General features: G+C 39.2%; 1 protein-coding gene across 1 annotated transcript in view; it reads right to left on the bottom strand.

The window, feature by feature from the left end:
• Positions 1-1,713: 1,713 nt before the first annotated feature.
• LOC139740508 (hyccin-like) overlaps positions 1,714-17,155 on the bottom strand; it is a 71,968-nt gene continuing 56,526 nt past the window's right edge. The window contains exons 6-12 of the mRNA XM_071651100.1: positions 10,643-10,723; positions 10,017-10,129; positions 6,100-6,195; positions 5,461-5,616; positions 4,293-4,380; positions 3,663-3,816; positions 1,714-2,782 (exon numbers count right to left, since the gene is read on the bottom strand). Coding sequence (XP_071507201.1) covers positions 2,238-2,782; positions 3,663-3,816; positions 4,293-4,380; positions 5,461-5,616; positions 6,100-6,195; positions 10,017-10,129; positions 10,643-10,723 — 1,233 coding nt within the window. The 3' untranslated portion in view covers positions 1,714-2,237. The remainder of the gene's footprint in view (positions 2,783-3,662; positions 3,817-4,292; positions 4,381-5,460; positions 5,617-6,099; positions 6,196-10,016; positions 10,130-10,642; positions 10,724-17,155) is intronic.

The following is a 17,155-nucleotide window of genomic DNA, read 5'->3' as shown; positions in this document are numbered from 1 at the left end:
ACACATTGTCCAAAGTCCCTGGTACAGAAGGGTTAAGCAACAGCTGGTGAAGTGTCAGGAACCAACTTCCTTTGTCTTGAAGCTGAAGAACAGCTTAATTATACAAAATCAGACAAAATTATAAAACTCCCAAACCATGTAGGCTCAACCGCAGACATCAGGATAAAGTGCTAATGTTGTGCTGAGTTGATTGTCATTCACATCATGTAACCTTTTATTCAGGTAAAACTTGTTCTTCTATCATTTTTCTTCTGTAATTTTGGCAGTAGCACACGACAGTATAAGAACCATGTAACCCTGAATGGAATGTATACGGAAATGCAGGGGAAAGTTGCATCACCTAGCCCTGGACACTTGATCCTTCAGCAAAGACACAACTGAAAAATGATGAGAAGGTAACTCGATCGTTCAGCCGTATGCTCTTGAAATTGACTGCTCAAGAAAGACATGCACTGTACACTTCCATTGTATGGATTCATGAGCTGATGAATGCCTGAACGGACCTAAAATAAATGCTTTATATACGGAAATCTAGTTATATGCACAGATTGTACAATGTATCATATCCTCCCTCTCATATGGTTTGAGGATCACCACAAAAAATATGATCATACATCACCAGCAGTGAGGAACATCATGCCTACATTTCACTCATCCTATCACTCATTACTTTGGTTTAAATCCTTCAATCACAAGAGAACAAACAAACACAGAAATGAATAGGTGGGAACATGATAAATATGTTTTTCACGCTTCCTAGACAATAAACTCCTTTTTTTCCCCCTTTCCACAACATTCTATGTAGATGCATGTCTCAGAAATGATTTTCAGTCACACGACATCACATTAAATTCGATGAACCTGGGTCTTATTTCATATAAAGTTGTAATGGTAGCAACTCTTGTTGAAATGGCAAGTGTCATGGTAACAAGAATCCTGCTTCCTGATTAGCTGTTGCTACAAGAAGTTGCAATTCCAGCAGGAATTGCTTTCATAACATCTTTTATGAAATTGGGCCCAGCTTGGCAAAAAAAACCCCTCCCCTTATATGGTGAATGGAATGGTCTTGCAACCATGCTACAGTTGTAACTGAAGGTGGAAAAGTTAGGTCCTCCCTGCTTTTCTATGCTACTAGACCTGGCACTGTAAATTACCAGAAAGCTATAACAGATTATTTCTTTGCCTGTTACTGCATTGCAGATGCAGATTGCAGATGCCAACTAAAATCCATGAATTTGTAGACATTTTCAGAAGTTATGTCTGATAATCCTAAGTTCTCATGAATAAAATAGCAAAAAAAACCTTGGTGGCATTAGACAAATAAATTTATACTACTACAAAAGTAATCACTGTGACGAATTGGCAGAATTGTAATTTTAGTGAAAGTGTAAGACAGATGTAGGTATCTTTTAAAGAATAAAAATAAAAACACTTGTGTGTGGTTCAAATAGCATCAGTATTTGATACTTCTGATCATTTCTCTGAAATAACTTTTTTTGAGCCTCAGACCTAAGCATGCAAAGTCAAATGATTATGCCCAAAGACAGACAAATAAATGAAGAATACGTGGAAATCTTCACTTTCTCCGGTTACAATCAAGTCTGTACCTCTTATTCAACACTTACACAAACGTTTGGCAAATGTATGAACTCATTCAAAGTTTGTACACTTTTGACAGACCGTAAAGCCGTGAAAACCTTTTGTCTGTAGAAAGACTAGTTTATTATATATCTATCATTGAAACACCTAGTTGTCTGTGGTTGCTTATTTACTTAATTTGCTTATCTGCCCAGTGCAAATCTTGAAAAAGCACAGACATCTGAAATGACTTATGCATGTCGATAGAAATATGTCTTGGGCTCATGTACACCGAAACACCACAAACTACACAATTTCATTTGCGACATGCCATCACTTAGCTAATTAGTTTTCTTTTCAAGGATAATCTATGACTGCAAGTGAAATTATCCGAGATAAAGAAATAATGACTGCATGTCGGCAATTTCTGGTGCCCTGAGCACATTTCTTGCGGCCTGTCACTTCGGTCATCGATTGACAACTATGGGTATGTCAGGAAGACCGACAGCGTAAGAAATTGCTTTGGAAAAGTCAGTAATGCATACAAATGTTCTGGAAGCAACAGGATGATACAAAACAAGACAAAACAAGAGGAAAAAAAAAATAAGAGTGAGATTGGAGGTCAATACGGCGCGATTCCAATCAGTCTCATTGAATCATCAAAGCGTCGTCTCATAGCTCACGCTATTTCGGCTGCCGCTCTTACTCCCATTGCTCTGATTCCCATTCAAGCCCTGATAAGTGACCGTTAGACCGTCCGGAGTGGACATACCAGCCTTCCCACCGATGGACAGGCCATCTATTCTCAGGTTTTCTGCTGACCTGTGGACATCTTCTTTTGACCGTGACCTCTCAACCGACTTATTGTCCGTCAGGTTGGAAGTCCTTTGTGATTGGCTAACGCCCTGCGAGAATCCATCGGCCCGACTTCCGTTTGTCGTCACTCTCGAGTGCGGCATGTTTTGCAGTTCCAGACCCTCCATGCTACGGCTGCTGCGCTGCTTGACCAGCGGGAATTCCTCACCATTGCCCGTCCCGTTGTGGTGATGCTCATGGTTGCCATGGCGACGTGACCGCTGCTCGTCCACCAGGTGATCCGAGTTGGTCTTCCGCACGATGATCTTTTCTGAGTTGGTGGGAACGTGCCGGTCACCCTTCTCTACACCCTCAATCATCACAGTTATTGTTGTCGTTGTGGTAGAGTCTGAAACAGAAAATGACAGAAAAATCCAAACAACGTGTACACACTACCATTCAAAACAAGCACTTGCATTCATAGGATTTTCAATTTCCCTGTCCTGATATCAGCAAAAGAGAGCAGCGAGCAAAACTTGAGTGGCATAGTATATACAAAGCATAATAGGAATATATCTCTTATCAACCATAATATCCTCTTTTACATTATCCTGTATAGTCGATATAAACTTCTGAAATGCAATTTAACACGTTCAACCCCCAAAACCTCCATCCATACGATAAATCATTTCAAATTCAATAATAGACATCTCAGTTTGTTGTCATATTACGAAATATTCACACACATTTAGTACTATACACTACAAATAGGATGTTGATAGGATTTGATTAGTAACTAGGAAAGCACTCGGAGAGTGCAGACCTCCGCCAAGCAGCATATTTCCACCCATACGAGCATTATGAAAATCGCCCAAATTCCCAATATAGAAGCTTTGTTTATGTCATCAGCTTCCAGCTACACATTGCATTATCTGAGCAGAGCACGCTCTTTAGAGTGTGTATGTAAACCTCAATTATGTGCAGCTTGAACTCCACAGTTCATTGACCCTATCATTCAAAAGATTAAAAAATCCTTCAAAGATCCATAAAAATTCTGAGATCACTACCCAAATTTCCTTGTGTCATCATCAACTTTTTCTGCAAGTTTTACTAAAATCTGTTTCCAACATTTTGAGTTAATTTACAAACAAACTAACCAACATCGATGAAAACATAACCGCCTTCCTTGGCGGAGGTAATGATATTTCCTCGGTTTAGTCGTGATGCTTGGGGTGGTTGGTGGTGTTGGAGATGGGAAGAATGACATAAAGGTGCCACCAAGAACAAACCTTTGTTTCTCCTCGTCTTGAAAGACGCATTGGTGATGGCCGCCCTCTTGACCGCCGGCGAGGCTGGGGTGACCGCAATGTTGATGCCCACTGGACCGTCGCTGGGCCGGCCAGAGGGATTGCTTTCTAGGGAGTTCTGGATGGCATTGGTCACCTGGGGAGAACATGAGAAATGTCCATTTCTTGTTTGACCGCTTCAAGTGACCAGAGAGGTACCATAACACCCTGTGACCAATTATTCACTCACCCTCCTTCAAATACACCTGTACACTTTGTGCAAAATCTTTTGAGTCCAGGCAGAGTTTCAAATTACCCTTTCATGTTAACTTCCTTGAATCTAGTGTACAGTTTGTTTTCAATAAACCCAAATATTGGGCTTTTATCATTCTTGCATAATCTACTTAAAATGAACATTGCATAATTATGTATACATTAACAATCACCAATCGATCCCAAATGGTAGTATCATGGTATTATCAGTTTTATATGAATGAAAAATTCATGAACAATTTGTTCCTGTTTTGCAATATGTTTTTGCAGTTGAAGGCACCATACAAAGTGGGATTTGAACCCCAAACATTCTGTTTGCAAATCCATTGTGTTACCCACTACCACACACTGACTACTTACCAATAAGACCTCAGAAAAGAGTTCATAGCTTGCTCTGAAGTGTATGTCTTCAAGTGCCTGTGTGGCAGCCGTGGCATGGCCATTAAACCTTGGACAGAGAAATCAAAACAAATCAACAAATCAACTTTATTATAAATAATCTATTATCTAATCATGAACTGACCAAACTTTGCAATGTATAAAATATCCTAAAAGATTTTTTTTCTTTTTACATGAAGAGAGATATCAGACAAGTAAAGACATTTTGACAGACTTGATCACTCTTCATAGCAAACAGAGGCTGATCACTTGCCACAAGGATCTGAGAATTGCAACTGTGCATTTGCTTGTCTAATTTGACAGTCTATGCTGCAACATTCTTCAACAAGCATTGACAGTTGATGTCAAAAAATATTTTATATCATGTCCTAAAGAAACCTCTTATGAAATATGAAAGAGCATGTAATTCTATGAGGAATTCATCGTTAATTTGATGAAAATTGGTTTTGAAATGGCTGAGATATCCAAAAAAGAGCAATTCTAATAAAGTGTGGGACCCACACTTTATTACGATCGCTTTGTTTTACTTTGTTTTTGGATGTTTCAGTCATTCCAAACGCGATTTTCATCAAATAAACTTTGAATTCCTCTTGAAATGGTATGCTCTGTACTATATCATAAGTGTTTTCTTGGTATCTCGCAAAAAGTTAAAAGCCTAATTTTCATCTCCATCAATACTGTACCATCCCTTTAACATGAACCCTTTTTTTTTCATTCTTTGTTCCTCTCTCTGTGACAGAATGAGATTTGAATATACTCCTAAGAGAAGATTTTCTCTAAATATTAAGATATTACGTTCATCCAGCACACATTATGTGGAATCATGAATATCACACACACACACATAAAGTATATGGCATAGACTGTAATATGAGGAATGTTTGCATGCATTTTAACTTCACCAATTTCGTAAGAGCCCAAAATCGAGAAGTTGAAACGCACACAACAGTTCTTGCCTACACTATCTGCATAGAATGCCACTGGCAATTCACAAAAATATCATGCTTTGAAAAAAGGTTGCCCCATTCTAATTCGTGAAAAATTTCATACCACGCATATGTCTTGTTTTACAGTAGCTTTGGTAGATTTGATCATAAGAAAGAGATATATTTCAGTCATATTTACTTACATTGCGAAGTATACACCAGTCATCAGTTCCAGGAGAAAGTTCGGAGTGAGTGCAATCCTGGGATGGTTGTGAAGATTGAGATGGAGGTCACTGGTCTTTGAACTTTGACCCGAAGATGAACGGCTGCTGCCACTGCTAAAGCCTGTGCGGGTCAGTCTGGAAGGCGGGAAAGAAATGATAGCAAAAACAGAAAATAACAATAAGCATTCTATTTTCGATACGGTGATCTTGGCAAAAAATAGGAAATGTGAAGTTGCTTGCTCTTAAATCCAAAGTACATCTTGTCTACACATTCTGAAAACTGGAACTTTTTAGTTTTTCTGCAGCATGTGACCACAGTGTGTCAATTCTCGTCCTAATGTGTTTGATTACCTCATCCAATAGAGTGTTTGATTGTATCTATAATCAGTCCCCATATTCTCTAAAACTTCATGCATGTTTCACTTACGGATGGCTTTCATTCCATTTCTGGGGAAGGTTTTTTTTTTTTTTTAAATAAGATGGGATAAATTTCACATATCTGGGCAAGCTCAGTCTGGAAAACTCAACAATACCAAAATCAGGATTGTAATGTTCGCCAACTTTATTGAGATCTGGGATTCAACGATGATGCGCCCCATGAGAGGTTGAGTACCGTACCTTGAGTATGCGACGCACATCGACTGAAGCGCGAGGGAGGAGAGAAAACCGATGTCTGCGTTGAAGTGGGACACGACATGGCACAGGACATCGAACCTGAGGGGGAGAGATGGGAGAGAAAGCAAGAAATGTAGTCTGACTATTAGGCTCCAAGAATGAAGTATTGTAGCTGCAAGCAAAGTACAAGTAACTAGAGAAGCACTCTGAGACCGCAGACCTCCGCCAAGCATGCAGCTCATTTCCACCACTGATCTTGTTCTTCCACCCATATATACGTACTTATAGCATTGTGTGCTGAAAGTCGCCCAATTTCCCAATATAGAAGCCTTTGTTGCGTCATAAACCCTCAGCTGCATGGCGCGCCTCGCCCTAGCAGAAACTAGAGCACGCACTTTAGTGTGCACAGGCAGACCTCAATACACGCAGCCTGAACTCCCAGGTTCATTGACCCTACCTGCCAAAATGTCAAAAATCCTTCATAAATTCCCCAGAAATTCTTGGATCACTACTAAAATTCAATCATCTGTTAATACTTGTATCATTCTAAACCTTTCCTGCAAGTTTCATCCAAATCCGTTAACTCCTTTCAGAGTTATTTTGCACACGGACAAAATAACTAATTAACAAACGAACACACAAACCAACGGTAACGAAACATAAACTCCTCCCTTGGCAGAGGTAATAATTCATAATAATATCTGACAACATCAAAAGCCGTTACCAGTGTTCCCATATTTCCTAATGTACATATCAATGCAAAAAGGACACACAGAATGTGCGGCAAATGGCACACATGGACCTTGTCCTTCTTTACAAGTATCTAGAACAAAGAATACTGCACACTGTTTGCTATTGTGCTAACCACTGCGATACAAATTTATCAACAATGACAACTTTTGTCTGTTCCTTTAAACTTTAGTATACTGCAAAACCAGAAATATTTGCGGCATGAAATTTCCACCAGTTGGAATCCATATAGTGCAGACAAGAACCTTTATGAGAGTATCAATGTTGTGAATCTTTGCTCTCATGAAATTTGCAAAATTAAAATGCACACAAAAATTTCTGGTTTTAGAGTAAGAAATAGAGGTGCAATTTGGTTGTAACAGTATCAACAACAGGAGCAGCAGCTGCAGTGTTTCAGTGAAAATGCCTTCAAAAGTGGTAAAATTACAGGAGCATTTTGTTCATATTTCACACATGAATGTACAGTTGATGTGCAAAAAATGCTTTTGCACACAGAACATCATTTGTTCATAGATATCTTAATAGTGACCTTGATATAAACTAGTTTGCGCTTTAATAGCAATGTTTCAAATAACCACAAATTTTAAACCACTGAAACAAAGCAGCTGCAAAACTCAATATCATCCACTTAATACAAAATCCAACTTGCTTTTCACAATATGTGAACAACGGAGGCTTAAGAAATGTATTCCATGTGCCGCAATGTACAGAAACCATTCAGGCACTGTCGATGATATTGCTTAGTATTGCTGGTTATGTCTGATTAAGATATGGTTAGAAAACACATTTCTCACCATGACCTCTGAAATGAATTTTTGACCTTGCATACTATCAAATTCAGGCATATGAATCTTTTAATTTCTGCCCTTATTACAAAATCATATTAAACATGGATGTTCCTAGATGACATCACAGCTGAGCAATGCCATATCTATACAGGCATAGTGCAGTGACCTTTGACCTCATGGGATTCTACCAAATATCTATTAGAGCAGGACATCTATACCTAATGTTAGATAGCACATGCCTGGGTCGCGCTTCGTACCAAGAAAACTCATAAGACAGTCTAATCGTGACAAGGAAATCTGGGTGAGACAGACAACCCATGAACATAATATGCCTGTATTATCTTTGGGGCAGAAGTATTAAGAAGAACACAAAGGAACGACTTGCGGCGACGATTTATGTGCCTGCAGCAATTTTCATAATTGCGAAGAAGCATGGTGCCAATATACGTGTAATGTGTTTGTGTGTAAGTGTGTACTTGTGTATGTGTGTGTATATATGTGTGACTGCGTGTGTATGAGTGTGTGGCATCTATATGCTAGTGTGCATGCCCGTGTGTTTGTGAGTACAACTGTACAATGTGTGTTATTCATTTTTTGTTTGTTTGTTTGTTCATGTGTGTGTGCGTGTGTGTGTGCACACTTGTCAGTGAATTATCAACAGTACCAGTACAAGCTGTACATATTCTAGTCTTTTACGTTGGCTCAAAATAGACAGGTCTCCACTGCAAAGGGTTTCCATCCATTATATTTTCTCTCCTGTGCAAAGACAAATACATCATCTATTCATTTTCACCTCGATGAATATATATCACCACATTCTGACGGGGCTGCACATTTGTAAATGTCAAATGTATCCCCACGTGCCTTCCGTTCTTCATTCAAATTCAAGACACAGGTACGATCCATTAGGCTTTATCCAGTAATCCAGACAAAAACTGTTAAGAATGCATCACGACAGCCCTCATGAAATGCATTTCCTGAGTAGATTTCTCTCGCCGTCTGGCTCTCTCTGTCAGCAAGTGAATTTCATCTTGAAGGTATTCATAGAAACTCGAGAATTTCTTGCATGTAAACAGATCAGTTAGGAGCAAGACAATAAAAAAAGGGGAAAAGATATGTAGTCATGTGCACACAACTTGATTATGCGGAGCATATCAGGCTGGAGGAAGAGAAACGGAAATATCAACAAACAGACTGCAGAGCCCTCATAATCAATGCCAGAAATACCTATAAAGAAATGTTTTGTAGATCATTTTTATACCCAATCAATAATGCATCACTCAGAATTCTCTGCACACAAGTACTGAACACGTGAGTGTGGCAAAGTTCTACTCAGAGGTACTTGATTATGGCTTGCCTGTGCTAACTTTTGGAGTTGTTTTTGTCTTTTTATATAAATTTCTTTACTTCTTTGTTGGTCTCATCTTTTTTATTTGTTTGGCCAAGCCATATTTCAGTTTCCCTAATTGTGAGAATGTAGCAAGGAGAATAGAGCTGGTTTGCTTTGCCTTTTGAGTGAAAAAAAAGAAAAATAAGCAACAAATAAACTATAGCATTGCTTCATGATTCCTCTCTCGTAGATCACTAAACTCCAAAGAAGATCAGTCTTCACAGGTAAAATGTAAAATCCTCAGTACTGTGTACTGACAAGCATGATTGTATTACTAATTGCCATCTCTACTGATTTGGGGTTGTAGAATACCACTTTTTAGTGATTTGAACCAGCTTACTGATTCTTTTTTTTTTCAATACCAATTTAATGATTTTTGGCAAACCGTCAAAGAAATTATTGGAAGTAAGATTTTAGTTACCTTTGTAAGTGTGTGTGCTGTTCTGTGTTTCACCTTGACTTAGCTCCAAAATAATAAGGATAAAATATGATACCGGCAAAATTGACTTCTATAATCATGGTGATTACTGCCAAGTAATTCACAATGCAAAACAATACGTCTTCTTCTACTATATATAAAACTCCCTATAAAGTATGGATCAAATAACATTATTGCAAACTAAGAACATGAAAAAGCTTTTAAATCAATCCCAACCACCACTCCCCTCGCAACTTCAATTCAATCTACTGCGCAGCTACCTCTTTTTCACAGTCATATTCTGGCAAGCACCAGAAAGCACACAGCACTGCGTAGGGACTGAATACTCAAAGAAGCTCGTTCTCATGGTGCCCTCCAAGCAATGCAAATCTGGGTCACTGGTTTATATAATCATCATGGCAGCAGTGCATTAGGATCACACGACACATCACAGTCCCACCAATAGATTTTCATGTCAGTGCTAACAATGAAGGTGACAGCGATACAATGCACTCCCAATAGGGGTACACACACATACTTTGAACCCCAGCCCCCGCCTGTCATCATTGCTCACCTGTTTTGTGCGTTGACAGTACTAATCTGTGGAAGAGGCCCTCTAGTGAGCGCTGTGTGGTCATTCGGATGGCTGAGCAGTAGGTTGTCAGTCAGGGCAAGGGGACTCATGGGCTGTAATGACAATATAATGTACAGTATACACATAGCCTTCATGAATATTCATGCACATGGTAATGAACTTTGACCCATGAAACATACAATAAATGATAAAGCCACTAACAAAGTGGACAAGCTCCTCGGTTGACAAATGTCAAAGAAGTGGTTACCCACACCCACAGAAAAGTTTGTGTTATTAAAGAGGAGCACGAATCACAAGATACTGTATAAATCAGTAAGACTTCAAGTAAAAACATTGTAAAACATTCATCAACACAGCTTATATTCTACATCAGTTTTTAATCCTTGGCACACAAAACAGAAAGCGACAGAATGCTTGTCTAGCACACAATCTGGACTTTTGTAGAATTATGAGGATGGAAAATAATTAAGAAAAGAACCAAATCAGAAGAATGAAATAAGGTTGAAATTATGTACACATTGCAGTTAGAATTAATACTATACTGGTCAAGGTGTCACAGATCTTCCCTAATTTACTAAGGGTGCAGGTAATTTGAGAGATCTTACCTCGTGGTATATTGAGGGCCTGGCTAGCGTGGGGATGGTAAATACTTCAGCTTTTGCCGTCCCATCAGCCTCTACCACTTCCTGTGATGACAAAGAACAAAATTTCAATTTCATACACAGATGAGTCAAGGCATAAAGCACAAGCCACTATAAATCACAACTTCTGCTCTCTGTCCAAATGCCTCCATTGCATCAACACCAATTTCTTTTTCACATACAGGTGAGGCAAAGGTAAGAAAATCAGAGCAAATATTGTCGCTGGGATGACAAGACAATGTATCTGCAATTTTGGTGAAAATGACTTTTTTGGATTAATGGTCAAATAATAGGTTAAGTGATGTCCTGTCCAAATCCCAACTGTCTTACTCCAAAAATGAAGCCACCACAGTATGTCAAAGGAAAGGCTATCCCATTCGCCACAGTGCTTTGGCCACCATGTTTTTTTGCTCTCCTGAACGTACATTTGACATTTTGTGGATATGAGGTCTTGTCGCCACAGCTACGATATGCCAAATGGCACTTTTCCTTCAACTTCACTGACAGTTGACCTAGTAAAGAGTGAACGTCACCCTAAAATTTTATTGTTATATTTTGCACAAACATGTTGCGGAAAAGAGTTCATGGTATCTACACGAGGTTAAATTTCACACACAAAAGAGGTAAGGTACGGAAAGAAGTGCAATTACGTGAAATTGCATTTTTGCTCTAATTCTATCACATTATGTGGCAGCTACACCTACAAGCTAAAAGGAGGTTCTAAGATGAATAATGAGGAGAGAAGAGCAAAGGAAATGGGAAAGTGGGATACAAATCACATATGGATTGGAAGGTAATACATAGGCCTACAGTTAGATAATAAGAGATGGCAGATAGATAGGGTATTAAAGCTACTTTAAAAGGTGACACGACATTTGCTATTGCGACATTTACTTGAGTCTTATTTTCTCACAGTACTTTGGGTTGGGGTTGTGATAGAGTTTTAAGTTAAGTTTGATGTGAGGATGAGGATTAGGGTTAGGGTTATGTTTGTGGGTAGAATTCATGTTTGGCTCAGCATGCGAATATTTCTATGGGAGCAATATTGTCCTAGGAGCAAATGTCATGGAACCAATTTCAAGAGAATGGAAAACACACTAAGATTAAAAGCTGTGTGAAGGAATTATTACGGAATCATATTAAACATGTAAGAGTACCAGTACACATAAAATTATCAAAGTAAGGAAGATATAAGGCATAATGAACAACAAACAGATAGAAAGCATGTCATGATCGAAATTTCCTACTTGTCAATATTAACATCCACTAGAATTTACACAAGTGGTCTCCAATGAAACCGCAGCTGCAGCAAGTCCATTCTCACAGACAGGTAGACGAAAAATGAGATGCAAAATTTCCTTCCTGCATGATCTTGCTGCCACATCTCTGTCATGTTTGGACAACATGTGGCAAGTTGTGTCAAGAATCACACAACATACAACGTATCCATGAATGTGTGGCGCAAGTCCATTTCATGACAACATTCATTTCTGATCAGTGTGAGTCCCCTTAAAATCTCACTGATCAAAGGAGAGACATTTTATTTTATTGTGGTTATATTTTGTCACTGAGATTGCTTGAACAATATCACTTGTAGTGACAGGTTAATGCCAACAATTGATTCAAACAAAAAATATTTTCATGTACATTTTCTTCACCACTTGGCTATTATGCACACAGGACAAATACGTTTTTTCTAGTGAGCATATCACATATACCTAGTAAAAAATTGCCAAAACAGTATGTGGAAAAATAATATTCAATACACATTACATCATTTTGCAGATTACCAAGGGAATGAAGGGTAGGACCACCTACATTGTGTACATGTGATAATAAGCAATGCTCTTGAAAATGATTAGAACAATGGCCTATTAATCCAGGGCAGCCTTTTCAGTATTGCCACTGCTGTAACGGAGGATTCTGGCATTAGCATCACTGTAGCAGTGCCTGTAACCATTCTATACTCCCACGTTGAGAGGAACATCTTTTACCTCCTTGAAAAAAAAAAGAAAGAAAGACGGAAGTATTCAGTGGGGCTTGAACTTGGGACTTCCTTTCAAATCGAGAGATATCATTCACTATACCAAAGTGACCCTCTCAAAGGCAACATGATCTGTTCTCAATAATGTGATTCTCACTTTGAAGGAAATCGAGACTCCCCATCGTGTAAGGAGTACCAGGTGTTTGGCAAACCACCGAAATACGCCGAGGAGGAAATTCAAGGAACATTTCCCATTTCCTTACTGCCTAGCTGGGAGGCACTTTAATCACAGCAAACATCGGCACATAATACCGCTACTTCAACGCCATCGCTCACACAGTGATGCCACTTCCTGGAAATTGCATGATGGCAAATGCAGAGTTTAATTCACCTCAGGGGTGTACCACAGTTACAAAGAACAGATTGGCAAAAATGAAGAAGCACAAGAAAAAGGTCCACCTGATATCGGTAGAGAGGGTGATAGCAATCTCGGGTAAGTAAGGCTAGCATAATAGCCTCCAGGAGGGAGGAGGTGAAATTGCATTACCAGAATTATGTCAGCGCTAACACAGTCGATTCACGGCACGCCAGATGCATCGTGCCGTTGTTCACCACTGGCAATGCCATGAAACGAGATATGTCCATCACTTCATCATGTCAAACAGATGTGAAAAACTCTGTAAGTTGTTACCAAACTTTATGGTGACACATTTGCTGTATCAAAACACCTATGGACAATTTCTAGTCATTACTACCATGTCCATCATGCTGTCTGAGTTATGATTTTACTTGATGAAAAGGGGAAACAAAATGCCATCACGAATGTAATCTGAGGAAAAAGTTTACAGCTGAACAAACCAGGAAAATAGCTTGACAGTTTGTGAAAGTCAAATTTTCGCATGCTATTTCAATACTTGTCCTACCAAGGAGGTACTAGGGCAAGCTACCTCCTTGGTCCTACAATCAGGGATCCAATTTAGCATTCTGTTCTCTATTTTCATTGGAGACAACAAAAAAAAACAACTAAAATTGGACAAGGGTTTCTTGTCTTTGACAGAATTTGTATGAAACCGTCATTTTCCTGCTCTTTTTCCCTCAATAACAAAAGTGAAAATTAACCCCTGAAGTCACTTGACAATCAATGAGATAAAAAAAGAGGATTTTTTTTTCCATCAAGGCTACCGATTTCAATGCATACTTCCAAAATGAAGAATGTCAATGATATTTTGATGTTTAGACTTCAAACCTGCCCTTCGGTGAACATATTAACAAATTATGATTAGTGACATATGTCAGCTTGAATCCATGGCATAAATTGATGGCTGTTATTCAGTTACTCTCCCACGCTTCTGACATTAATGAAATGGATATCAACCCCACCTACAAGGATGACTACAGACAGGCTTATCATTAATGCAGCTTTCTTATTACTCTAAAATCAGAAATATTTGCAGTATGAAATTTTGCAAATTGCCATTGGCATTCAATGCATATGGCGCAAATAAGAACTTTCACATGTCAGATTTTGCTAATCTTGGCTCCATGCAAAATTTGCACCAAAAAAAGGGAGAAAATTCATGCACACCAATATTTCAGGTTTTAAAGTAGGCCCTATATATATATATATCCCCATATCATTTAGTTTGCAAAGAGAGTGCAGATATTCAATCAGAATGCAAGAGACATATTGCAATCACCATAGTTTTCAAAGGACCAACTAGGTTCTGCATCATGGCAAACACAATGCACTAGCTCTACTGAGCAGCAAGCTATTGGAGGTTGCAGCATTTTGAGACAACAGAGCACTTGAACAGCAAGGTGTCATATCTTGCAAAAGACATTGCAAGTAGCATAGTTCGCATAATAGACATTGTACTAATTCCATATAGGTAAGGCTGCGTTCACATAGAAGTATTCGGTATTCGGTATTCGGGCACCGAGTACACCATCACCCGCACCGTCAACTCACCATCCCATGCAGTGAGGATTTCTTCCTCCTACATCCCAGCAAATCTTATTAACAATTTCTACACAGCATCAGAATGTCAGTCTACATGCTTATTTTTGCTAAAGGGCAAATCCAGACCAAAAGTGTCATTATTTCATAAACTAGAAATATCACTTAAGGTGATTAATACCCCCGCCCCGTGACGACAGTCTTACCCAAGGAATGATCTTTCCTTGATCTTCTGCCATTTAAATGCCGTTACCATGGCAACGCAGCTTCCGACACGTCTGAAAAATATGTCTTGCACATCTTCCCACCAAGACTATTGTGTGTGCCACATTTCATAAGCTTTTGTCAAAAACTGAGGAAGTAGTTCAATCCACAAGATCTTTCCTTGATCTTCCACCATTAATATGCCGTTACCATGGCAACGCAGCTTCCGACATGTCCAAAAAATATGTCTTGCACATCTTCCCACCAAGACCAATGTGTGTGCCACATTTCATGAGCTTCAGTCGAATACAGAGGAAGTAGTTCAATCCGCAAGATCTTTCCTTGATCTTCTGCCATTTATATGCCGTTACCATGGCAACGCAGCATCCGACACGTCCGAAAAATATGTCTTCCACATCTTCCCACCAAGATCAAGGTGTGTGCCACATTTCATAAGCTTTGGTCAAAAAACTGAGGAAGTAGTTAAATCCGCAAGATCTTTCCTTGATCTTCTGCCATTAATATGCCGTTACCATGGCAACCTACTTTCGGGTACTGTCAAAAAATGCGTCTTGCACATCTACAACCAAAGGCACACATCTGTACCAAGTTTCATGGAAATTGGGCAAAAACTGAGGAAGTAGTTTGCAACACAAAAATTTCCATCATTTTGGCTCATAATATGTGAGCTGTTACCATGGCAACATACTTTTTGTCACTGTCAAGAAATGTGTCATGCTGACCTATATCCTAAGACAAACATTCAATATGAATTCCATGAGAATTGGAAGAACACTGATGAAGCAGTTTTGCCATGAAGCATTTTGCCCTATATTTTACCAATAACATGCCGATACCATGGCAACGCACTTTTTGCCACTGCTGAAATATGTGTCTTGCACATTAACATATTCAGATGAACATCTGTACCTAATTTCATAAAAATTGATCAAAAACTGTGGGAGGAGTTCGCGACGCAAGATTTGTACCCATTTTTGCCCATAATATGCCGTTACCATGGCAACGTACTTTTGGGTACTGTCAAAAAATATGTCTTGCACATCTACAACCCAAGGCACACATCTGTGCCAAGTTTTATGGGAATCGGTTGAAAACTGAGGAAGTAGTTCGCGACGCAAGATTTGCAACGGACCGACCGCCCGACCGCCCGACCGCCCGACCGCCCGACCGCCCGACCGACCGCCCGACCGACCGCCCGACCGCCCGACCACCCGACCGACCGTCCGCTGATTCCTATATACCCCCTTCAAACTTCGTTTGGCGGGGGTATAACGAGAGACGGTATAAGCTGCAAGAAAATCGAACAAGCTCGATTCCCACTTTGCTATACTTTTCGCAGCTATTCGGTACATTCGAATAGTGCCCTCCTATGTGAACCGGTGTGAGGAAATCCTATCGTTCGATTCAAGCTATTCGCGTGCCCTCGAAAAACGAGCCCGAATACCCGAATAGTATACTTCTATGTGAACGCAGCCTAAGTGATCAAAGCACAGTGAAGAAAGCAAAAATAATTTTGCAAAAGATAATGCAACTCTCGCATTTTGCAAATTGCAATGCAGGTGTCACACTTATCGATATGTATATGCAGGTGTCAACGCTTTGGCAACATACATTGCAAAAAATGCATGTTGCAACATACATTCAAGTTGTTGTATCACATTCTGTTGGACACAAGACAGTGTTTCCTCAGTGATGTACAGCAGACATACATGTAGAAGTTTAGAATTTTGCTGGAAAGTCTTGAGGTACAAATATCAAAGTTTGCAAAAGATATTGTGAGTAACAACCTACAATATCATGCAAATGACATTGCAGTAGTAGCATTTTGCAAAAGACAATGCAGGTTCCACATGGAGTAAAAGATATTGCAGATGCCACATTTGGCAAGATACAATGCACATTGCAAGTGTACCTTCATGGGCAAAAAAAATAAATAAATAAAAAAAAAGTAGCAGGAGTAGTAATTTGCAAAAGAAAACATCAGCACCATATCATGGTTTTTGCAAGACACTGCAGTGACTCGCATTTTCCAAGCAAAATTGCAGGCATCGCACTAAGGACTGTGCCAGTTTCTTATCTGCCATGAACTGAGGGCCAAAAAGAAAAGTCAATCTTCTTCAGAGTTACAGACTCTGTGCAAAGTCAAAAGGTATGTAGGTTCATGCATTGAGAATCAAATTTCAACAACCTTTTAAACCCATTTAAGTATGCAAGACAAAACAGACAAACAAAAAATACAAAATAGACAAAACTGTTTGTGGTTACAATTAGAGACAAATTTTCAGTCTATTCATCTTTTTCTTATGAGACA

The sequence above is a fragment of the Diadema antillarum genome, unplaced genomic scaffold, assembly GCF_040938485.1.
Source record: "Diadema antillarum isolate AM-2024a unplaced genomic scaffold, OU_Dant_1.0 seq00000856_RagTag, whole genome shotgun sequence".
NCBI classification, from domain to species: Eukaryota; Metazoa; Echinodermata; class Echinoidea; order Diadematoida; family Diadematidae; genus Diadema; species Diadema antillarum.
This window is presented reverse-complemented; position numbering and strand designations above follow the sequence as displayed.